Here is a 25,299-nt window from a genome sequence, read left to right on the forward strand (position 1 = left end):
CTCATTTGTAGAAAGCAGTTAAAGAAAATAAGAGTCGTGCTCAGCCCATTGCTGAGAATGCTGTGTGATGCCAACCAGTAAATCTCACTAATTTACAAAGGGATTTGGTAGATTTTGTGTATAACCTTGCAAATTTTGCTTGGGTAGTTGATTCTGGCTAATGGAGCTTTAGCTTGTTCATAAAGTTGTTGGAGCCGTGAGATGACTAGATAATGGGTCCTTTATGTCTGTATTCCCAAGTGTCAACCTGCCGTTTCAGTCGTTGCCTTGTTTCTTTCCGCATTGCCCCCTTTACCATACCTTGCGTCTGTAAGACGCTTTAGTTCTTCTCATTTGAGCTGTGGACACATCTGCCTACTGAATTCTCCTGACTATTGGTACTGAACGTGGAAGACTGTAATTTGTTTCCTCTTTTAATAAAACCCTCTTTTTTCCCACTTCCCAGCAGATATATGGAGTGATCAGTCATTTCAGACCGATCCAGATTTGCCACCTGGCTGGAAAAGAATCAATGACATCGCCGGGACCTATTACTGGCACATACCAACAGGAACGACTCAGTGGGAACGCCCTGTGTCCATCCCAGCAGATCTTCAGGGTTCTAGGAAAGGGTCACTTAGTTCTGTAACGCCGTCTCCCACCCCAGAGAATGAGGTAAAATGGAGTGTCTTATTAACGGCTTGGTAGGGTGGCTGTAACTTGTGATTTCTCTTTAGACTCGTTGCTTCTGCCCCCACAGGTCATCAAGGTAAGCTTTTTGATTATCATGCATGTTGCGCTTGGAACCTCAGTAATGTTTCCTCTTAGTGAAGAGTGTTAATACCATCTTTCAGTAATGTTTTCATTTTTTAATGGCATTGGTCTCTTGAAGCACCATTCCAGGTACACAAAGTACGAGGGGCTGATTAATGAGAAGTGGTTAAGATTCCCTGGGGCTCTCTGAGGCAGTACTTTACTCTATAGGTGCCATTGCATGGTGCTGGCTCCATAAAATATTTACACACAGAAGAACATCTCTTGGCTAGACGCGTTATAATTACTGCATATCTTATTAGCCATGGGTTCATTTGACTGCATAGAGAGGATGTCTGCAAGAATAACCCTTGAGAGCCCTTACATGCTTAATCCTATTAAAAAAAAAAAAATCTGTTTATTTAGCAGAAGTGACATTATTTTAGAAATAATTTAGCAGCATAAGTTTCTCCTATCCCTGAGGAGGAAATCTGGATGTTTAAACAAAGAATTGCGAGGCATTTAAAAATTCGATTGTGGTATTTATTAATATAAAGACTCCTGCAGTGGACCTTTGTGAATTCTGATAACAAAATATTCAAGAGAATTGCAGTTGGAAAAGGTCACAATTAAGTAATGGCTTTTTTTGAGAAAAGTACTTCGATCCCTCAGCCCCAGGCATTTCTGCCTTTTTCTGACCACAGTCTTCGGTTCTTTAAACAACCCATTTTCTTTTACTTTCGGGACATGGAGCGCATTTGAACTCCGTCTCTTACCTGCAAAGCTTCTCTATATATTTGCAACTATCATCACCCTTCCTGTCTTTAAAAGTAGACATGTTGTTTCCATCACCTTTGATTATTTACTTCCTCTTCTCTGGGAGGCAGTGAGACCTGCATTCCAACCACGTTCCTGCTGTCACTGGGCTTTGGCATCTCACTTACCCTGCCTGGGCCTCAGCTTCAAGGGATGGGTTGGGGCAAGCTATACCCTCATTGGTAGACAAGGGCCTTGGGTGTTACTACTTGACTCTGATCATCAGGCACATGCTTCACTTCCACTGAATCACATAGGATTTTGTTGCTTATCACTGGGCCATTTTGATAACTTCTTATTGAAGCATAATATTCCTACTCCCTGAGCAAAATTTCATTCAGTCATTTGTTTATTTTGTGTTGGGGGATAAAGATGCACCAACACAGCCCTCCTCAAGGAGCTTAGCAAGAAGTAGAGTCCTCTTCCTGTCCCAGTCCATTTGCATCTTGGCATGTCTCCCTGGACCACAGGCCTCCCAGAAGCCAAGCCAGCTGGATGCAGCCTCTGCTCTCACTAAGGCTCAGCTATCTTCCCTCTTCCTTACTTGTACATCTTTTCTCTTGACATCTCTGTTACAATCTCTTTCTCCATTCCAGACTTTATTCCTCTATTGCAGCCCTTTAACTGTCTTCACCAACAGGGGGTACCCTACAATTAGAGAATGCCAGGATGGGAAGGGACCGTCTGAAACCAGTATCCATACATTATAGACAGGGAAACTGAGGCACAGAGAGGTCAGTGACCACTGGGTCTAGAACTCAGAGTTTCTGAATCCTCCTGAATCCTAGACCAGAATTCTTCTCACTCAACTTCCCTGGCTTGGGAATTTCAGCCTGCTGGTCTTTCTTACTGTGCCAGAGGTGAGGAGATTACAATAACCTTGAGATACCACTTCTGTTCCATGAAGCTCTTGTCCTCTGAATGTGGAAGAAATGAAGTCCTTTTTAAAGCCTGCCTTCTGAGGCCAAGGTGTGGGTGTGGTGGAGTCCAAGGAGGGCATCCTGAGGTTTATGTGGCTGGGAAAGATTTGCCCTGAGCTAACATCTGTTGCTAATCTTCTTCTCCCTTTTTTAATTTTCCTTAAAGCCCCAGTACATAGTTGTATATTCTAGTTGTAAGTCCTTCTAGTTCTTCTGTGTGAGCCACCACCACAGCATGGCTACTGACAGACAAGAGGACAAAAAGTGTTGTGTCCACAGGAAGGGAACCTGGGCCACTGAAGCAGAGCGTGTAGAACTTAAACCACTAGGCTATCATGGCTGGCTCTGTGTGGCTTGGATTTTCATCTCTTTGATTAACATAGTAAGCTTTCATTTCCATGTTTTCTGGAAAAAGTCTTGGGAAGAATGCAGCACAGGTGGGCAGCTGGCCCAAGGGAAAATTGACAGGTAGCTTAGTTCACCTCTAATTCCTGAGCCTCCTTCTGAGGCCCACTTATGCCTGTCTTTCCCCCTCTCTGTGCCTGCTTCCCACTCCCATCCCATCCACTGCTCAGGGTCCCTTCCCAGGCTTAGATTGTGCCCGGCAGGCCTCCCTTCCCGCTTCTTCTCCTAGAGTTCATTGTTTCCCTCAGGCATCCTCAGCCTGCCAGCTGCTATTCATGACTTATTATGGTTTTCAGTGTATTTTCATTGTGTCATTTCATTTGTTCCCTTCAAGATTCTCATGTGGCAGAGAAGACAGCTGTTATATTCCCCATTTAAGAAAAGAGCTAACTGAGGCTCATTGAGTTGAATCACCATGCAACTGGTGTTAGGCTGGGCATACATCCAGTTCTCCTTCTCTAGATGCTGTGCTCTGCCCGGTACTATGTGAATTTCCACCTTGCTGTTGGTTCCATTCCTTCCTTCTGCTTCTAATCATGCCATTGTGTTGACAAAGTCTTCTCCCTCCAAGGAACTTTGTTAATGGATGCGTACTTTTTGGAGTTTCAGAGAAAGAGAGTGACTCATGTCCAGCACTTTAATAGACCAGTGGGATAGACGTTTTTCGGATTGATCTTTCAGTTGTTTACCTGATACACATTTTTCCCTCTGTCCAGAAGGCCATCTCTTGAGTCAAAAAACTGAGCACATTTAAAAGGTAATAAATTAAAATCATAGAGGCAAAGGGATGAGCAGGTAGAGAGAAGAGGAGGGAGAGGGTTGGGGAAAAGACTCAATATGTCACATACCTAGGACATGCAAATGCTGACGTAGATATTAAACAAGAAGCACTAGGGGTAATTGAGTGTATACAGTGCCGGACTCATGCCTTATCCTCATAAAACTGTTTACATCTGATACTATAGTTGTCATTCTCCTTTTACATTTGACAACATTGAGACACAGAGAGGTGAAGGAGCTTCCCCAAGATCACACGCCTAATACATGGTGGAGTCAAGCTTGAATGAAGCTCTGCTCACCCCCATCCCTACCCCATGCTTCACTAGACTGTGTGTCGTGGGGCTCGGGGAGCCTTGAATCTCTTCATCTCACCCCACGGGAGGGCTGTGCCATATGCAGAACTTTCTAGAAAATACCTTCTCTTGATAACACGGTCTCAGGTGCTAATAACAGTTGAAGAGAAATTATTTCTCTGATACCATTTCTTTGATCCCTAAGTAGAATCTATTTTAACTAATTTAGAAACATGAGAGAAGGCAAAATGTGAAGGCGGAGAACAAACTTGTAATAGATCATGTTAGAAATGCATATTTTATTCAGGTTTTTCCTGAGCTGGATTTAAAACAAAAAAAATCAAATAAATAAGTGCCAAATCTGTTGACTAAGCTTGATTAAAGTTTAGGACTGAAAGCATCCTTACAGCTTGAACATTTTACATTTCACATTCCAAAGTTCACTGGGGAAGTGTTAAGCGCAGTGGATAATGTTTCTTCTGCACATGCCAGCAGTATTTTTGAAAGTTTATAAACTGGCCGGGAAGCATTTGCTGCTGAAATTTGGCCCATGATGATTTCCCTCCAATCCATTGATTTGTTCCAAATTACTTGGATGTTGAATTTTAGAGAGAAGAGGGAGCCACACAAAATATTTTTAGGAATAACCATTGGCCCATAGGCAAGTCTTACTTAAAATCCTTCTAACTGAAGGTGTTTCCCAGTTCCTTAGGAAGATGGTATGGAGGAGAAAGTGGGTCTGAAGCAAGGGAATGTCAAATTGTTTCTCAGGACTCTGATTCCTTCTTCATCATAATTCACTCTTCTTGCTGCATTGCTCATGTGGGAGGCTGAGCCGCTAACTCCTTAGGAGGGGCAAAATCCACGTATGGCATTGGAACCTACGATTTTCATAAACAATTAGAAATAAGGTAACATGAAGGAGCCAGCCTATCATCATTTTACTGAACTTCTTGACCTGATCAAGTAATCCTGACATTTAGGGCTGGCCATGTGGCAAAATGGTTAAAGTTCCATGCGTTCCACTTTGGTGGCCTGCGTTCATGGGTTTAGATTCCAGGTGCAGACCTACTCCACTCATCAGCCATGCTGTGGAGGAATCCCACATATAAAGGAGAGGAAGATTGATGCAGATGTTAGCGCAGGGCTAATCTTCCTCAAGCAAAAAAAAAAAAAAAAAAAGGAGGATTGGCAATGGATGTTAGCTCAGGGTGAATCTTCCTCTCACACACACAAAAAAGTAATCATGATGTTTTAGAGCTGTCAGGAACCTTCAAGAAAGGCCTAGTGAATGCTATGGCAGTATTTCTCAGCCTGGGAGCCAAAGACTGTGGCCAGGATCATCTCTGGGACTTGTAGAACATGCTGGCTCCTTGGTCCTACTCCAGGCAGCTGAGCTAGACTCTCCAGGGGTGGGACCTGAGAGTCTGTCTTTACCATAAGCTTTCTGGGTGATTCTATGCTGAGGAAGTATAAGAGCTGGTCCTCTAGTGAATCTAGTCTCCCTGTTTTTATCTCTGTGACTTCCTCTTAAATTCTTTGGCCTCATCTTAGCATCTCCTGGGACTTATTGCTCTCACCCCTCTGCCCTGAAAGCCCTTTTTCCACAGTGTCTCTTTGTAGTAGTATTACTTGTGGCATGTCAGTCTCCCTCCTGTGGGGTCAGGACCTGTGCCCCTCATCTTGTGTCCCCAGCACCTGGCACAGTGCCTGGTACATGGTGAAGTTCATTAAATATTTGCTGAATGAAGGAATACCTTCTTCGTAGCTGAGGGAACTCTTAGTTGACTTGCTGCAGTGATAAAGCCAGCACCAGAGCCCTGGGCCCCCGATGACCCTTCCCTAGCTTACTGTTTCTGCATTGCACTGCTGCTCACGGAGACTCATGTCATCACACAAGTGTTTGTCAGTCTGTTTACTGGTTTGAAATATATATATTTTTTTACTTCTCTGGATTGTGTTTGCATGATAAACCATAACTCTATTCTTCTGATAATGTTGCATCCAACAAAACACAGCATTTTAAAAAGAAGGGAAAAATAGACACACATATGTGGATACAATGCTCATGAACACTGCCTGACCTATTCCTTGGAATTCCAGAATTCCAGGTGCTCTGCCATTTATCAAGGCTGCACAAACGAAGGCTGAAGTCTTGACAAAAGAGGATTAAGAAGCATAATTCATCACACTTTGTAGTCCATAGTCCCCCAAACTTTTTATTCTTACAAATGGCCTTATTTCTTTTGTTCATGGAAAGACTAGAGGGTAAGGAAACTGCCTGGGCAGCCAATACCCAGGCGCGAGTGCCCAGGCTGAGGGATGACGTTCTTGATCTCACTTTGTCCACACTCTAATGGGAGGTCGTCTTAGCCCTGTTTGATAGATGAGGGACTGAGCTCATGAGCAGGTGCAAGCAGAGGCAATATTTGAACTTGGGCTTTCAAGCAGGCTGCATTAACTTCAGAACTTCTGAAGTGCACGCAGAGATGATGTGATTACAGCTTCGCCAAAGCCCATGTCGAACATTCGAACGCTTTCCTCCTTACCCAGTTCTCAGCAGGTTCCACCCTCCAGCCTGGCTCTCCAGTTTGCATTTGATACCACCGTATAGACTTTCTCATCCTCTCAGACCCGATCCTCAAGAACACCCCGTTGACACTGTCAAAGGGTCAACTCTACTACTAGCTTTTTTCCTGAAGAAGGAGAAGGCATCATTTTTGTTTGATTTGTGGAATTGCTTTCCAAGATCCTAGAAGAGAAGTATGGAAGAGAAAAGTGCTTAGCAGTCAAGGTTATACAGTTGGTTTCCCGTAGTGGGTCCACCCTGGCACAGCTTCTGCTATGTGGTCATGAAGGTGCCATGTTGAAAGACCATGAAGGGTCATGATGGGCACCATGCTCAAGGCTCTGGGTCAATCCCCACTGTCGCCGAGGGGCTGGGCTCCAGGGCTCTCCCAGAGCTGACTGTGATCACTGCCATTGGGGTCAAGATGAGCACCAGGAGAGTACGTGCTTGGCTGTAACTCTGGCACCAGAACCTCTCAGCTGTGCCAGGCTTTAGCTGCGCTGCCTGAAAGACTATCAATTGGGAGGTCATTGCTCATGGAAGATAGTCTCTGTTCTTCTGTAGCTACCCTTGTTCCCTTTCTCCGTGTCCGTGTCTTTCCTGAGGACGTTGCTCCACCTGCCTTTTCCTCTCTTCTTGTCACTTCTCTTCTTTCTCCTCTCACTCCCACCACCCAGACTACAGGCTGGGTTGTTTCTTAAAAAATTCTTTAGCTAAACTATTATATTCTCTCTTCTTCATTAAAAAATATTAGACGAATAGAATATGGAGTTCCTAAAATTTAAGACAAATTGTTTTTGTCTTTCATTGCCCTGAATTTTAAAAAAGAAAAATTGTGGTCACTTATATGGGGGAGAAAATTTCTAAAAATGAATATTTTTAAATATAGGAAGGAAAAATGGTCTTTTGGCCTAGTTATAACATAGAATGTTAGTCCCATTTTTCCTTACCTGAGTTTTGTCCTAAAGGGTTTCTTTAGGAGTACCCAAGTTATTTTAAGCTTTTGCAAAATCACCGTAGAGGGCCTTTGTTTATTTAAATCTGTCAAAGGTGATTGTTGTAAGTTTGCAAGATGACTGGTGTCTCCGTGGCATGAGAGTAGAGTCATATAGTCTTAGAACTGTAATCAACTTTTACTGTGTAGGGACCCCTATGTACAAAGAGTAAATACATGAAAAGTTTTAAACACACACACACACACACACACAACTATTTTAATTAAATGCCAAAGGTTTTCTGAATACATGTTTTAAAAAGTACTCTTTCTTTCTGGTTCCAACACAGTATCTTTTGAGGATAATTTCTGACTTCAGATTCCTTTTGTCAGACACCTCCTCTTTGTTTTAATTTCTGCGACAAGAACGTGGTTACCTTGAGTCTTCCTAATCACCATCTGATAGCCTTTTTCAATGTTCAAATTAAATGAAAAACAAATACTGCACACATTCAAACAGTGATAACAAATTGGGGTCAAATAGGCTTGTTTTGCTTTTTAAAAGGAAATTTTAGGGGCTGGCCCGGTGGCCGAGAGGTTAAGTTCATGTGCTCTGCTTCGGCAGCCCAGGGTTTCTCCCGCTCGGATCCTGGGTGCGGACATGGCACCACTTGTCAGGCCATGCTGAGGTGGCGTCCCACATAGCACAACCAGAGGCACTCACAACTAGAATATACAACTATGTAGTGGGTGCTTTGGGGAGAAGAAGAAGGAAGAAAAGAAGATTGGCAACAGGTGTTAGCTCAGGTGCCAATCTTTATGAAATTAAAAAAAATTTTAGCTTAAAATTTTTGATATTTCACGTTCTTATCATGAGTACTTAAATGATGGTGATCCTAAACCTTTCTTGGTCACTGGCCCCTCTGAAGATATGAGAAAAGTTGGGGATCTTCTCCCCAGGAAAGCACACATGTACAAACCCTCCACCCATTTTAGGGGCTTCACACGTCCCCCCAGCTGGCTGAGCATTGCTTTTGGAGATGGAATGAGGAGAGATAAGGCAGCATTCCTGCTCTTTTCCTCAATAAAAGAGATTATTTAAAAAAAAATAAATGCAGTGGTCTAAGTTCTATTTTATTTGGAAAAACTGCAGTTCAGGTTCCTAGTCTGAAAAAGAAAGCAACAATGATACCAACTGTGCAGTAGTGACAATGGATCTAAATTTGCAATGACTTTGCCCACCTACAGTCCACAGGGTCAAAGAAATGTATCTTTCAACACATGGAACCTTTGACCTTAGCTGCTTCTGCTTGGTTTTAGAAAAAATTCTCTTAACATTATGAGCGAAAGTTATGGGTCGATATTCCTTACTCATTTTCAAAGAACTTTAGTTGAAAAGTTACTTAGTTAAAAAGTTTCCATTGTTGATTTATTATACAAGAAAAGAGATTTGCCTGACAAATCAATGGAACAAATTCAGAAGGATGGCCATGGGTGTTTTATTAGTATTATTTATTTCCCAAAATCTTGGATGAAAAATATTTGAATATTTACTCAATAGAGTAGAAAGAAAGAAACATTTCCTTGTTGCCCAAGGTGAATGGAAGGAGTTGTTTAGATTCAAAAGTCAAGTGCAAGAATTCTGCCAATAGGGCAAGGCTTCATGCTTGCTTCTATAATTGTGTTTAGAAAGTCATCTCGTGATCAAATGTTAATTTGTGAAGGGGCTTGTCTGGCAGGGAAGTAGAGCTTTTTATGAGTTAGAGGAATTTACGTTAGATTGTTGGGGCTGTTTTTTGTTGGGTTAAATCTCAGCAAGATGTTGAGGCTGTGTTCCTTACCCTCTTTCTCCTTCATTGTCTTTTTTAGAGGAAAATAATTTTGACCTCCAGCTTTTATGCCCTCAGCCACAGACATTCCTCAGTTTCCAAACCAGCACACTCACAAGTATCATCCCACATTCCACTCCACCTCCGGAAAACAGTTCTGTGTGGTTAATGGAAGGGGAAAAGTTTCTTATGGAGTTAGGGATGGTAGGCATTTAACACGTGGAAGCATATTGTGTGCTTTTAAGGCCACATTTAGAGAATGGTTTCACTGTCTGCTACTAATGTTCAGTCCTTTGTTTTGGAAAGTGGTTAAAGCTCCATCTCTTTCCTCCTGCCCTGGTCTTCAGGTGGTAATCTAGATCTAGACAGAGTGAGCTAACAAGTTGCTGTTAGAGTGAATTTGTTCCCTAACCCATCCTGTGAATATCAATGCTAACAACAGTGTCTTGTGTTTTTTTTTTCTTTCCTTTCCTTTCTTTCTTTTTTGTTTTTTTTTAAATCAATGTGCTTTTTCCTGTGTGAATAATTGTATGTCTAGAAACAGCCATGGAGTGATTTTGCTGTTCTGAATGGGGGAAAGATTAATAGTGACATTTGGAAGGCAAGTATATTGTCAGATCTCAGATCATTTGCTATTGTGTCCTTTTTGCATGGCCGTGGCTGTATATTTTTCTTCTTCATGACTATCATGCATTCCACAGGAACGCAGTGATGGGGCTTCTTGCTAGGGCCATCCAGCTCACACACGTGTGGCCTTTTTTTGATGTCTCCCGTTGTGAATCACTTCAAGCTGATTGCCCCAGGTTCCCCGTTGTCTTGTAAGAACGACGCTTGCACCGAGTCAGCCTCCGGCAGTCCTTGCATGCATGCCTTTCTCTGCCTAAGCTCACGTACGCTCTCTGCCTCATGCCAGGAGGACTCTCCTCCCCTTTGATACCGGAGGCCATGTAATGGGCCCTCCCCCTTTCTCCATTAACAGGGATCTATTTTCCTCTAGGATTTGCATGCAGCCACAGTTAACCCGGACCCCAGCTTAAAAGAGTTTGAAGGAGCAACACTACGTTATGCATCTTTGAAACTCAGGTAGGGCATTGGAAGGACCTGCCATAATATGTGGCTTTGTGCAGCTGGAGTTGGCAATAGAATTCTAAGTCCAATTTTCTGTTTTTCTTCCTAGAAGTGCCCCACATGCTGATGATGACGATTCTTGTAGTATCAACAGTGACCCAGAAGCCAAGGTTTGTAAGAAACGTGCTTTCAGCCACCAGCTTATATTCTTGCATCAGTCGTGACTTTGGATAATGGCCCAGTTTTGATAAACCGTCAACCCAGAGGCACTTAATAAGTAGTTCTCCCTCCATCCTCTCTCTTTCCTGATCTCCTGACACTTAAAGTAAATCCCTAGGCCAAGTTAGGTTTGGGAGGATTTCTGTGTTCATCAAGACCCTGCCTGTATCCACTACGTCAATTCTTTGCACGATGTGATAAGTTAAAATTATTGTTTGAATGGCTGAGCTTCAGAAGCCTTTGGAGATAAAGCAGGCTCTGCTTTGCAGTGCAGTGGGAGGGGTGGTTGAACAGGTGGTGTGGGACCTTCCCGCCTACGTCCTCCCGTGTAGCCTCACCCCTGTGCAAGGTGCCATCCCTGTCATAAACACAGGCGTGTTTTATGATGGAAAGTGAGAGGGAACTTTTGCTTTTGGACTTTTGGTGGAGTACCAGCAGGGCCAGCGTTAAGGGCAGGTGGCCAGTGCAGTTACACAGCGTCTTATGCTGAGAATCAGGGCCCCATTCAAGGGGTTTTAATGCTGTACGATTGCCGTCTTGAAATTCGTAATGATTTTATCTTTGAGTTTGTGTTTTATAAGAGAAGTCCATTGGGGCAATGGAGCGTGCACTCTGGGGTTGGAGCCTTGGCTCTTACACAGTCCTGTTACCTCCCTACCTCTCTGGGTGGTTCTTGACTGCCTGTTCCCCTGCTCCTTGGCACCCCAGGTCCTGCCAGACCTCCCCATCCCTGCCCCCACCCAGCAATTACTACTGCCTTCCTCCCCAGTAGGGGCCTAGGTGTGAGCATGAGGAGAGTTGGCATCGAGCACACAATCTCCATGGCATCTCTGGAAGGGGCTAAGCAGTGGCCTACCCAGCCTAGTCTGTGACAGTGCCTGGTATATTCAGTGGTGACGTAGTAAGGGTGGGCCCTGCCTACTCCCAATCTAGGTACCTAATGTGTTCCAGCATAGATGTTGCAATGCACTTGAGAGTCACCCGTCTGCTCTGGATTGGGGTGGTGGGTCCCTGGAGAAGAAGGATTCCTGGCTCAATTTCCCCAGTCCCGGTCAGGGTGTGGTACATTGGTCCAGCAGCTGGTGGGAGGGGGAGCCCAGAAGCTGATGGTCTGTGGGGGTGGGCAGAGCCCCTGGGCACCTGTGATGGTCTGCACTCACCCTGCTAGTATCCTCTTGTCCAAGGGAGCATGACATTAAATAGCAACTGAAAAACAGCGTAACTGGTCAAGAGACAGAATGCAGAAGAAGGAAAAAGCTTCGTGTCTTAGTACTTTTTAAATTTTTTCCTACTTTTTGAACAAGGGGCCCTGCATTTTTATTTTGCACATTTCATTTTCATTTGCAAATTATGTAGCTGGTCCTAGATACTTTTTCTGAATCCCAAAGTAGATCTGTGTCTATGAATAAAACAGCAAATAGGTTCCTTAAAGTGGGGGAACAACATGCGGGTTCAAAACCTTGACTGCTTTGCCAGAAACTGCCAATTGGCATTGGTTCTGTAAGAATTTCAGGGCTCGCACTGGAAATCTCCGCTGCTCCTAGAGTACTCAGTTTCATGCTAAGCACAGCGTGATCAGATGAAGGCCACTCTAGAGCCAGCAGTGTTCTGAACAGGTCCTTGGGCTCCTGCTAACATGCTGGGCTTTAAAGATAAATTTTATGGTGAGGAAGGGATGCAGGAAAACAGGAACGTGGGCTGTGAATAATTTGCTCTGCCATCAGGTGTTTTACAAGGGCTCTCAGCAAAGGCTGGAGGAGGAGGGGCGAGCAGCAGCAGCATCTGGCACCGTCAGGGCTGGGGTAGTGATGTCAGTAAAGCCACCTGGTGAAGTTGACAGGAGTGGGCAGGGAAGGTGACGCGTGGAATAGAGATTGAATTGGTAATAGGAATAGAAGGCCTGGTGGAAATATTACCTGAGTCAGTGCTTTCTTTTTTTCCCCCATCCCAGTTGTATTGCTTACTGAATTCTTTGTCTGCCCCCTTTCTATTGCCAGCATGTCTGTTCCAACACCTATTATGAATTTGTTCGTGTTAATAAGGATGCTCAGCTTTGTCACAAGTTACCGAAGTTGTACTGAGTTCTAAACAAAAAAGTACTTGTGTTGTATTATTTTAAATCCTACTTTGTTCCACAAAAGATCTGAGAAGACATATAAGAACGGACGCTTTCTTAAAAAGGCTCAGAAAATATAAGGGAAGAGGCAGGTGCATCTGTCTGTATTGGGGCAGTAGACGGAGTTAGGACAGATCAGACTGGGGAGAAGGGAAAAACATGGCTGTGGAAAGCATAGGTCTCTGCATAGTTAGGAAAATTGACCTTTAGGTTCATTTTTGTGCTTCCTGGTGATTCTTTACATGGAGGATTCTTAGGGTGAATGGCATGAATCTCTAAGGGCAACTCAGAATCTTGAAAGGATTTTTGCAAACTTCATGCTTCCAGCTGCCCCTGCCCCGCCTGAGATTCTGAAGGTCCCCTGTGCTGTGGAAAGTCATTGTCACTCTTGAGGACCCCAAGCATGTTGGTAGGGGAAAAGAGTTTCAGAACTCTGCTTTGTGTGAATCACACTATGCATAAGGCAAAAGCATTCCAGTTCCTTATGCTGTGTGATGGTTTTTCTAGTGCTTCATTATAAAATAATTGTAATAGTGAGTATTTATTGAATGCTAACTTTTTGCCAGGCATGGTCCTAAAGACTTTATTTCTGGTGACTCTCTTCCTCGCAAAAATTCAATGGGCTAAGTGTCATTATCTCCATATTGCAAATGTGGAAACTGAGACATCAAAAGGTTAACAGCCAGTAAATAGTAGAGTCAGCATTTGATTCCAGGCTATTTGGCTCCAGAGCCCGTGCTCACTAGACTGTCTAAAGAAAAGTCTGACTTGGAGCTTCATTTAGGAGCTACCATGGAATAATGTGATCAGAGTCCTCAACAGTATTCCAAATATATAATATATAGAAATTTGGATTTTGACAGTTGGTATTGCATAGCATTATTCATTGGAAGCGAAAGACAAACACCCCAGCAAAATTCATTTCAAGTAAATTGGTAGAGGATCATGACAGTGTGGACCAGCTTTCTGGTCCAACTTGAGGCAGAGATGAACTCTAGACTCTAGAAGTGGAATCGATGGACTGCAGGTTTTTTCAGACCACCTCTTGGAGTTTCAACTAGGCTTATGATGAAAGTTGGGCCTAGGAGGGAGCAGGGGGCTGGATTGGAGCTAAGCTGCGTTGCTGGGGATTGGCAGAGCTGTGCACTTTAGATACACCAGGCAGATGGTGGGTTGATGTCCCATTGAGGAAATCGAGGGGTCTCGTTGTCCTTCTCTGGATGCAGGGTCCTTCCACCCACTAATGGAAGTGGGCCCAGGAAACCCTGTGGGGAAGGCCAAGACAATCTTTCAGAATTTCAACTATTTCAAAATCCAACAGCCCTAAATGAATTATTTTTTACAAATTTTGAAGATGTCAGTGAGTTGAGAAGTGACTTTAACGAAGCCCCTTTGGGGAAGCTCTCCATCACCACCGCCTTCTGTCCTCTCCTATCCGCCCTCTTAGTTACTCCTCACCCTTCACTGCTGCCTCAGGCGCCTAAGAATGGAGAAGTGGCAAGATCTGGGTTTCCCGGATGTTCAGGCTCCTTGGTAGAAGTAAGTTACCTCCTTAGATAACCTTTTCCGTTCTTTCAGTCTGCCAAGGACCAGGAAACCTAGCACCTCCAAAACAGGCAGCAAGTATCCTTTCTTTAGAAAAAAATATTTAATTTCATGTATGATAGAATTTTAAATATAGTCCCTGAGGAATGATTGCTAAAAAGATTATCAAAAATGTCTTTCTTATGCCCTAAGTGAAATTTACATGCTGAAAAAATAAAGATCATTTTTAGACTATTAGGATGTGGATATTTTGAAACCCTCTCCAGCCGCTGAGTGTGAGCATCTTGATAATCAGTTGCTCAGTGAAACCTCTAAATAGCAATGGCAGTGTAAGATGACCACACACACACATCCACTCTCTCTCCCGCACCAAAAAAAGCAAAGTATTTTTATAACTATGAAAATGTTTTTTGAGCCTACCTAATTTTTTATACAAAAAATATTTTTTGTCATTGATAGCAATATGTGCATGAGTGTGTGTATAATTCTGAGCTCCTTAACTTTATATTTTAAAATAATTGTAAATTTATAGAAGAGCCGTAAAGATTGAATTCTCATATACCCTTCACCTAGCTTTCCCTAATAAAAATGTCTTCATAATCATGGTACAATGATCAAAACTAAGAAATTAATGTTGATACCTTATTATTAACTAAACTAGAGGGTTTATTCACATTTTCCCATTTTTTCCACTAATGTCCTTTTTCTGTTCCAGGATCCAATTTGGATATACATCACATGTACTGAGCTCTTTAAAAATTATTTCACGGGGGCCAGCCCAGTGGCATAGTGGTTAAGTTCGCACACTCCACTTTGGTGGCCTGGGGTTTCACAGGTTTGGATCCTGGGCGCAGACCTAGCATCGCTCATCAAGCCAGGCTGTGGCAGCATCCCACATACAAGATGGAGGAAGACTACCACAGATGTTGGCTCAGTGACAGACTTCCTCAGCAAAAAGAGGAGGATTGGCAACAGATGTTAGCTCAGGGCCAGTCTTCCTCACACATACAAAAAACTATTTCACAGATCCCTTTCCATAATTCTCAGGTTTGTCATTCTTAATTCCATTATAATATTCCATTGAATTAATAGCATCATAATCTGTCTAGGCACCCAGTAGTCACAAGAGCAATTTCCAGTACTACAGAGCAGATAGCTACAACTTCATAAAAATAGGTTACTTTTTTTTCTTTTAAATTACTGCTTTGGTATAGGCTACTAAAACTGGTATTACCAGGTCAAAGGCTATCAGTTTATGGCTTCTGTCACTTATTGCAAAATTGCTTTTCAGAGAGGTGACAGCGGCGAGTAATTCTATCAGTAATATCCTGGGAGATGCCTCTTTTTCCACTGCTCACTGTACTCTAGGCTTTGTCATTTTATTTATTCATCTTTGTTTTATTCCATGTTAGCTATTACCTCCTACTATAACATTTCCCCTTCTTATATTATCATCAAGACAGGGCATTTCTTATAAAACTCTGGCTTTCTGTCCATTCTTGTCCATTTTTTCCTCTTATTTTCTGTCCATTTTTTTAATTAAAAATTTTATTTTGGGGTAATTTTAGATTTACAGAAAAGTTACAAAGATAGCACAGAAAAGTTCCCTTATAGCCTTCACCTGGCTTCCCCTGATCTTACCTAAACCTAGTACATGTGTCAAAACTAAGAAATTAACAGTGGTACAAAACTATTAACTAACACTTTATTCTGATTTTATCAGTTTTTCTTCTAGTGTCGTTGTTTTTGGTCCAGGATCTAATTCAAGATATCACGTTGTATTTAGTCCCTATGCATTTTTAAATTCAAAACTTTATTTGTTATTGTACTCTTAAATATTTTTCTCTCCTCATTTATTTCTCTATTTTGTGTCACTTTTCCATGTGAAAATGTTTTAAAATTTTCTGTCTTCAAACTTTTTGTAGATAATTGCCTCTCCTGCTTCATTTCTCAAGAAGGCGCTCCTTGCCATATTCTGGGGGTCAAGTAGCTTCCGCTGCTAAATTCCTGTTATTTTGCAGCTGCCCCCTGTGCTCATCCTACGTACATACCTTAAAATCCTAACTTAGCCCTATAAAATTTTCCTTTCCTCATGGCACGTGGCATATTGCTGGCCAAATGCTTGATGAGAATGGTCAAAACTAAAATAAAAATCAATTATAATTGAATTGCAGAAAATTTAGTGGTTTGAAAAATGTGTACTAGTTCCTTAGAGTTCTTTCCTATCCTTTGTGTTGTTCTGCTCCGGCTTCTGTAAAGGAGGCGTTCTGCCTCCTAGTGGACAATATTGAAAATTACATCTTTAAAGAAATCGGCATTTCATTTGGAATCATTGAATTCCTTATGGCTGGAAGTGACATTCAAAATGATCTAATGGGCCTCCTTTACAGGTGAAAAAAGTGAATCCCAGGAAATTTGAGTAAATAACTTTCCTAGGGTCACACAATTGGTTAGTGGTGGAGATGGCATTCACAAGTGGGTGTCCAGGACCTCTGACCACCCTATCCTACTGTCTTCCCTCAGTGTATAACAAATCATTTTCAGGATATTTGTGAGGAGATGTTCTTATCACTGTGTTTAAAACATTTTTCTTTAAAATCCATAATAAAGGAACTGGGTGAGGAAGATTTTGTTGTCCAAGCATTAAATTCTCTGGGTTTCAGCTTCTTCATCTGTACAATGAATGTGTCATCATCTCAGAAGTCACTTCTGGTCCTGAGAAATTTTGAGGTTCCAAATGAAATGGAGCAGTCCTTATGTATGGCTTCTGGAGATGAAATAGTTCGGTCTGATCTCTCTCCGTGTCTGGGGAAGGAAAGAAAGTGCTGTGAGCCGGGCCTGGAGGCGGGAGCTGGCTCCCTGTTCTCAGCACACGCTCCACCTGGGCTCTGCACCGTGCTAGGCACTTACATGCAATTTTCTTGCAAACACAAGGCATCATGGTGATTTTCCTCAGATGACAGATAAGAAACTGGTGCTTTGAGCAGGTTACATAATGGTGTTTTACACCAGTCAAGAACTGGTGGAACTGGGACTCCAACTCAGATGCATTCAACTCCAAAACCCAAGAAAGTGTCATGCCCACGCGCTCCCAGTTACTGCTTCCCTGACCTTTGAGGTCACTTTGGCCGCCTGGGTGTTTTGGGTGGAGTTGGCAGAGATGTTGGAGGTAAGCATGGTGAGGGAGCTGGAGGGTCATTGCTTGAGGACAGACCTCCCCCCCCCTTGCTTTTCACTGTCCCCCCAGACTCTCAAGGTCCAATCTAAGGCTTTCAAACTTCCTGCACATGTTGGCAAATCCCATTGTTCTGGGGCGGGACCAAGGATGGCAGTTCTGTCAAGCTCTCAGGTGATGCTGATGCTGCTGCTCTGCACAAAACACTTTGAGTAGCAAGAGTAAAAAGTTTGCAACCTGATAAATAAGGTATCCTTTTGTGCATCTTCTGCAGGGAGGTCGACATAGTCTTTCTACCTTCCAGTTCTGTATGGCCCTTTGCAACCAGCTCTCAGCTGCTCGGGGATTTTTTCTCCAGGCCCTGGTTTTTGTGAAAGCTTTGTTTGTCTTCTTATCCTTTTGTTACAACCTGCCCCAGATGGGGAGAAAAGGAAGGAGATGATACAAATCAGTTGGTTAGTCGGTTTGGTGGAGGAACTTCCTGAAATGAATGGTGAGTGAACCTGAGGCTCTAAGATTCATCTGTACGCTTTATTTATCTGTGCCTTCCCTTGGTTCCTATTAGCATAGATTTTCATGAAGTAATTATATTAGCGGCTACTGACTCTATTAGCACTAATAGATAAACAGGAAGGGGTAGGGAGTATCTTTTCTCATTCAGATTTATTTCTGGTCTGTGTAGCAAATTCATTATCATTACTTAGCATTTATATGGGATTTTATGTCTGCGTGTCGTTCATATAATTGATTTTTGTCTGTGTGGCACGGGTTTTTTCTTTCAGAAATTCTGATCTGTGTGAGAAGTTTGGATTTGATTTCTGCTGTTGATTCAGTAATTGAGTCAAAAACATGTATTGAATGCTTAATGCTCAAGGAGAGGCTGTAAGTTGTGGTTAAGAGCATGGACTCTGGACTCAGGCTGCCTGGGTTCAAAGCCAGGTTTTGCTGCTTACTAGCTGGGTGACCTTGGGCAAATTACTTAGCCTGTCTGTACCTCAGTTTCCTCATCTGTAGAGTGAGAATAATAATAGCACCTGACTCTCAAGGCTCTATGGTCAACGTTAAGTGAGTTGATATGTTATAGACCTAAGGTATGTGTCAAGTGCTTGGAAGCATCCCTGGCACATCATAAGCCTTCTTTGGGCACCAGCCATGATTACTGTTCCTCTTACATAGAGGAATAGACAATGCCTTCAAGGGGCAGACAGCAAACAGGCCAATTCAATGTGATTTCCCAGAAGGAGATGCTGCCTAAACTAGAGTGTCCTTGCATCGCAACAGGATTTAGTGATTCTCCCCCAAAATGTAAATGTAAGTACAGGAGATTTTAAAATAATTTTGTGTGTAAATTTGTGTTCATTTTCAGCAAAAGCTTTTGGGAACAGATCTATTAAGGTGAGGTTTTTCCCTGTTTGTCCAATACTGCAGATAACATTGTTTCTGTTATCTATGCCTGTGATCTATGTAACAAACTACGCCAAAACTTGGTAGCTTAAAACCACCGTTTGTTTTGCTCATTATTTTGTGGGTTCAGGAATTTGGGAAGGGTTTGGGGTGCAGTTGCTTTCTGATCCACATGGGGGCAGCTGGCGCAGGCGGGACTGGATGATCCACTTCCAAGATGGCTTCTTCCCTCACGTGCCAGGTGGCTCAGTGCTCTTGGGCATTCTCTCTCTTCACGTGGCATCTCGTCCATCAAGGCCTCTCCATGTGGCTTGAGCTTCTCACAGTGGTGGTCTCTGGGTAGGCCAGTATATTTCTTACGTGGTGTCTGGGTTCCAAGAAGCAGGAAGCTGAAGCTACCAGGTGAGGTAAGAACGTTCCTGGAAATGGCAGCCTGTCATTTCCATCACATTCCATTGATCAGAGCAGTCACAGCCCAGATCCAAGGGTGGAGAAATGGACTCCACCTCTTGAGCAAGAGTGGCAAGGTCACACTGCAGAGAGCAGGTAGGATGGGAAGCTTTTTTGCTTCTATCTTTGGGACATACATCTGCGACAAATGTGATTCCCACATTTCAGTCATTCATTGAAAATTCCCCTAGTGAAGGGCATGATTGTCAACACAATTGATAATCAAGAAATCAAGGCACAGAGCCAATGACAAACATACCAAGTCCTACCAGAACAAGATTCATCGTCTCATGCGTGGCTTTTAGGTGAACATTAACAGAGAGAAGATAAGGACCATCTCATTCAAGCCTTAGGAGAAGTGGAAGGAGCAGAGAGAAGCAAAGTGATCTACCCAAGAATGCATCATTTGTCCTCATGGAAGAGCAGAACTCAAAGCTGGGCTTCCCCACCATAGTCCAGTGTGGTTTTCCACTGAGCAGAGCTGACACTCACTGCCTCTTGGACACTAAAGCCATTGGCTTTGGATGATGCTCATTTTGTCTCCTAGCCCAGAGGACAGCTTTTGTGTTTCTAAAACGGTTTTCTTCCCTTTGTTTGCCAACACGGCCAAGCATAATGCTGTGTTTCTGGCAGAACCACGGCTTCCATTCCCTTATTAACTTCTGGTCACTACACTTGCCTGAATGAGCAGTCAAGGAATTGGCAGCCATGTGAACCCCCGGGTTTTGAAGGGCCCTGTTGAAATGAGATGCATTGTTATCCAATTGTCGGCAGCTGCACCCTGTGGTGGGCAGATGCCTGGAAAAGCTAATTAAGGAAAGGCAGCCTTCCCTCTTCCCCTGAAGGAATGTAGCAGGAAACGGGTGAGGCGATGGGCAGCGGCCAGGAGCAGTGGTGGAGATGGGCATCCTGAGAGTGCTGGAGCAGCAGGTGCATGAACCTTGCTCCGTGGGATCCTGGCAGAGAATTCTGGGCCATGGATTGTCAAAGATCTGAAGAGCCTCAGGCAGAAACAGCAGTGGTACATTCATCTAGCAGGGGAGTCCTCCAGGAAGGGCCAGCTGGTCAAGACCTGGGGGTCCTGAAGCTGGCATTCCAAGTCTACCTAGAAAATTGCCAAAAGATACCAGGCCTTGTTGTCTCAGGGCTGTTGCCTGAGAAATTAATGCCAGTATCAGCATTGAGGTAGTAATGCAGACACATCGTATTTTTTTGCAGTTAATAAAATTGGTACAGAAATGATGGTTCTTCCTATAGGACTGTTAGAATAATTCAGACACTAAGCCGTTTTAGCTAAGCCACACCATCCTCTCACTCCTACAACTCCTATTTAAAGTCTTATCAAAGTGTGAAGTCACAAAGATCAGAGCCTGAGTTCTTCCTCTGCTCCTGGGTCTGGTGCTTCTAAGGAAATCATTTTAGGAGGCAGGCTTTCATATTTGCAGTCTCTGAACTTACACCAAGAGTTACAGCTTTCAACAAGTGTCTGCAACCAATTCATCCATCCATTCATTTGGTGTGTATTTACTCAACAGCTATTACAAGCAGAGTGGTATGAGATCCTTCAGACTGGGGAGGGGAACAAGAGAAAATAATACAGCAGGAAAATGGTAATGTCAGTTAAGAACGAGAATTACAATGTTACTGGAATTAAAGAAGGAAGAGAGAGCTTGCAGCTGGAATTTCAGCCGCTTCATATTGAAGGCAAAGTTTGAGACTGGTTCACTAAGCAATAATGCGTGAATAATTTTAATTGACAACCTAAGATGCCAGCCAATAGATGAATGGATAAAGAAGATGTGGTGTGTGTATATGTATATATACACACACACAATGGAATATTATTCAGCCACAAGGAAGAAGGAAGTCTTGTCATTTGTGACAGCATGGCTGGACCTTGAGGGCGTTATGCTAAATGAGAGAAGTCATTCAGAGAAAGACAAATACTGTATGATATCACTTATACATGGAATCTGAAAAAGCCGAGCTCATAGAAACAGAGCATAGAGTGATAGTTACCAGAGGCTGGGGGGGTTGGGAGAATTGGGGAAATGTTTAAGGGCACAAACTTGTAACCAGTAGATAAATCAGTCCTGGAGATCTGATGCACAGCATGGTGATTATAGTCAACAGTACTGTAAACTTCAAAGTTGCTAAGAGACTAGATCCTTATTGTTCCCACAAGAAAAAAGAAATGATAACTAAGTGACACGATAGAGGTGTTAGCTATCGCTCAGGTGGTATTCATATTGCAATATGTAAATTTATCAAACCAACACATTGTACACCTTAAAACTTACATGATGTTATATATCAATTGTATCTCAATTTTTTTTAATTAATTGATTAATTTAAAAATAATTTCAGTTGACTTTAAGAGACCCTCAGACTAAAAATTGCTTGATTAAGACTATGTTTTGCTATTGAACCAACACATTCCTAACCCGGATCTCTAGCCAGACAGTGCTTTAGTTCACCTTCTCAGGGCACAGAGCAGAAATGTGTCCCTTTGGATTCCATTACAATCTCTCATCCACTCAGCAGACTTGCTGCTCAGGAAGGGGGTAGACAGGTCCCCACCTGGGGCCCACTTTTCTGCTTCAGCCACGTTACCAATGGTCAGTTTGACCAGCAAGCGACCCCTATCTCTAGCAAATCTGGAAAGTTGGCTCATGTAAATCACACATGGAACCTAGAACCAAGAATTTATGATTTCTCAAAAAGCCCTTCTCCTGAGGGCTTGACTTTTTTTTCAGAGCTGTGAGTTCAGATGAGAGCTATAGCAACCTAAGGCTTATTTTTATAGAAAGCCTACAATTTTTTCCCTCTTCACTAATGGTATAGATCAGTGTCACTTAGTAAAGAAAATAAAATCCTATATGAAGCTCATTTCTCCTGCTTCAGATATTCTTATACATCTCTGCCACGTTTTGGTTGAGATCTAGAAACGATGAAATGGATGGACACCCAATGTGGACCTGCATCATTCGGCAATGGTAGAGAGTGAGCAGAGAAGGAAACTAGCCTTTCTCTGATTCCAGCCATGTGCTGGGCTCCCTACTGGGTGCTCTCCGTGCAGCAGGTCATCTGATTCTCAGAACAACCCTGCAACAGAGGTGATGTGTTTATTCCCGTTTTACAGATGAGGAAACTGAGATTCAAGGAACCTAAGTCACTTTCATAAAATTACAGATCTATTGTGTGGATAAACTAGAATTTGAGTGTGGCTGAGGCAGACTCTAAAGCCCGTGCTCTTTCTGATTAAATAATGGTGATGATAGCTGATGTTCATTGAGTATGTAGTATGGACGGGACACAGGCGTCCCAAGGTGGTCTGGGGCCATTATCCACAAGCTCAGTTTCCTGTCTTTAGACCCAGCCAGCACCTCTGTAAATGGCTGCAGCAAACACCCATGTGGTGTTAGCACTGTTCTCTTCTCCCACAAGCCCCAGGAGGTCCATTCTCACATTTCTCCTGTTTTCAGTTGGAGCTGGGGCACAGCATGTTAGGTGACCTGCCCACAGTTCTGTGGCTGGTAAATGGTGGACCTGAGATTTGAACCCAAGCAGTCTGGCTTCCCAGCCCAAGCCTTTAATCCCTGAGCTGTCCTGCCTTGCATGGAGGTGGGCCTTCCTTTGGCCTTGTAAACAGGCATTTGGTTTGGTTCTCCAATTCCCAGTGCGATGGTTGTGGTGGGAGTTCTGTACCATAAGCTCAAGTTTGCCCGAAGACGTGCAACTGTTTTAAAGATTGAGAGGGAAAATAAAATGTTTTTGTGTGTGTGTGTGTTTTGTTTTTTGGTTTTGTTTGTATGTGTGGGTTTTTTGTGTTTTTTTTTTTTTTACTGGAGTACCCAAGCAGTTGACTCCCAGTGAATGACAAAAGAGCAAAAACCAGCCAGAGTCTTTGTCCCTCATGCAGGGTCATGCTCCAAGGGGAACGAGTGTAAAGTAGGAGCTAGAATACCTCAGTTCTGTCAGATGAGCTGTGTGACTTTGAATAAGTTGTTTAACCTGTCTGAACATCGCTTTTCTCATCTGTAAAATGAGACGGTGTTAATGCTAGTCTGGGAAACTATAGTGTTATTGTGAGGACCAAATAAGATGTTAGAAAAGTTTGATAACTCTACGGCCCTAGCTAAATATAGTGTATGATTTTGGTCTTCCAAGAGTTTCTTTAAAAATTTCTGATGTAATGGTTCCCAACAGTCCCATTGGTCACGGTGAGTTACTGGTTTTGCTGCTGTGTGGATAAAGTCACCTGGAGGTGGTGGTGGTGGTGGGGGGCGGTTTGAGCCCAGTCCCAGGTATGCCATCTCTAAGGCCACGTCCCTCTCTCTCTAATCCCTGAGTTTGGGAATCATTTTAGCAGTTGGACTATTGCGATGCCTCAGAGCTTAACTTAAGCAGCATAAGTTTCTTTTTCTCAGACCTCAGAAAAAATTAAAATGGGGAATATCTGGTAACACACTGGTTGTTAATGAAAATGCGGATAGTCCCAGCTTGTGGAAACTGTGTGAGAAGTTTTAATCTAATTTCTGTAAAGGAAACAGTGACGACATGTACAACGAATTTCCTCTATGCCAATGGTATTGAGTGTTTGTTGACTCATCTTATAGACAAAACAAGCCTTGAATCAGTTTTTTGGCTGGTTGCATTTCGTGTTTGTGTGATTTTTCGCTTTACAGAGAACAGATTGCTCTCCCCTTTTCCTTTGTATTAGGGCACGTTTTTCTAAAGCGTTCATCAATTCACAGTTCCTCCATGGTTCAGCTGGAACGGAGCGCCTGGGTCCAGTGCCGCAAGTCCTCGTTCCTTTCCTGGTGCCCCCGGTGAAGCCCATTCTGGGCTCAGCCTCCAGAGTCCTGGTTGAAAAGATTTGGACTTTAGTCACCAGGGGCTTTATCCTAGGTTAAAGTAAGGGCAAAAAAAAACCTTACTCCAAAGTTCTATGTAAATAGTAATCAACCCCCAAGTTGTCCTCGTTTTGCAGGAAACTGTTGATTGTTTGCTCGCTGCTTGTGTGGTCTGCCACTTCTCCCCAGCCTGTACTGTGATTTTCAGAGTCACAAGGACGGCCAAAGAATGGAAGACTGCAGCAGAATCTGGCCTTTAAGAGGATTAAAGCTCTCTTACTGTCAGAGAGATAAGACAGTTGATAAATAGTGTAGCATCTATAAAACATTTCCCCTGAAATCTTTTTTTTAAACTTATTAAAAAGTTAACACGGGGGAAAAGTTGACACAGGGAGCTAAGAACTTCTCAGGGGCACACAAGCATAGTTGGGCGTCGCATTAAATGCAGAGCAGCTTCCCATTCTGCTTGAGTTCATTGTGGACCTCTCTCAGTGAAAGGTACACAGGCTGCAGAGATGAGCATGCACCTGCACTGAGCAGCTATGTTAGCTGGGTGACGCCGTGCCAGCTAGTCCTCTTTCCCACCAGAGTCATCGGTGTAGAATTAAGAAAATCTGCACTGGCCAGCCCGGGGGCATGTCACATTGCTAATATGTGAAGATGTTCTGAAGACGCAAAAGTAGTATTTTGTGTCCTCGTCTGTGTGCTCAAGTGTGAACTGCCCTCCTCTCCTTCAAGATGTAAAAGACTCTTCCCAAAGCAATTTGGAAAATGGGATGGTTGAGGCTCTAATGTGTTGTTATGGAATGAATTTCACAGAGATTGCATTTTGCCAACAGGATCATAACCTAGATACAGAATAAACCTGGTGACTCTGGTGTAGTCATCTCTGTTGAAACAGGAAGGTCCCTGGGGACAATTAACTCATCACCCTGTTTTTAAAGCTTCGCCCCAGGGATAAAGAGCCCACAGCCCCCTCGGTAGAGGGTTCCTGGTTTTAATCTCTCTTCCCTAAGAAGTTCACTAGTACTGCTCTCCAAATTCTCCTTGGAATTCCAAAGCCCATATCTCTTATAGAAGGACAACTTTTGGTTGGCATTTTCCCCACACTCATTCAATACTTCGAGATGACCCTTCTCATTCTTCTCTGAGAAAATTAATCTGGACTCCTGCCACCTTTGTTTATAA

At 43.1% G+C, this 25,299-nt stretch overlaps 1 protein-coding gene across 38 annotated transcripts in view; it reads left to right on the plus strand.

Moving 5' to 3' along the window:
* Nucleotides 1-25,299, plus strand: part of APBB2 (amyloid beta precursor protein binding family B member 2) — a 381,357-nt gene that overhangs the window by 259,005 nt on the left and 97,053 nt on the right. For 10 of the 38 annotated variants that reach the window (XM_070263896.1, XM_023638178.2, XM_070263906.1 and 7 more), the window contains 4 exons: nt 446-654; nt 9,817-9,879; nt 10,276-10,361; nt 10,456-10,516. In XM_070263896.1, the coding sequence (XP_070119997.1) occupies nt 446-654; nt 9,817-9,879; nt 10,276-10,361; nt 10,456-10,516 (419 nt within the window). The remainder of the gene's footprint in view (nt 1-445; nt 655-9,816; nt 9,880-10,275; nt 10,362-10,455; nt 10,517-25,299) is intronic. The other 28 variants (XM_070263903.1, XM_023638179.2, XM_070263908.1 and 25 more) reach the window with 5 other exon arrangements.

This window comes from Equus caballus, chromosome 3 (genome assembly GCF_041296265.1).
Source record: "Equus caballus isolate H_3958 breed thoroughbred chromosome 3, TB-T2T, whole genome shotgun sequence".
In the NCBI taxonomy this organism is placed as follows: domain Eukaryota; kingdom Metazoa; phylum Chordata; class Mammalia; order Perissodactyla; family Equidae; genus Equus; species Equus caballus.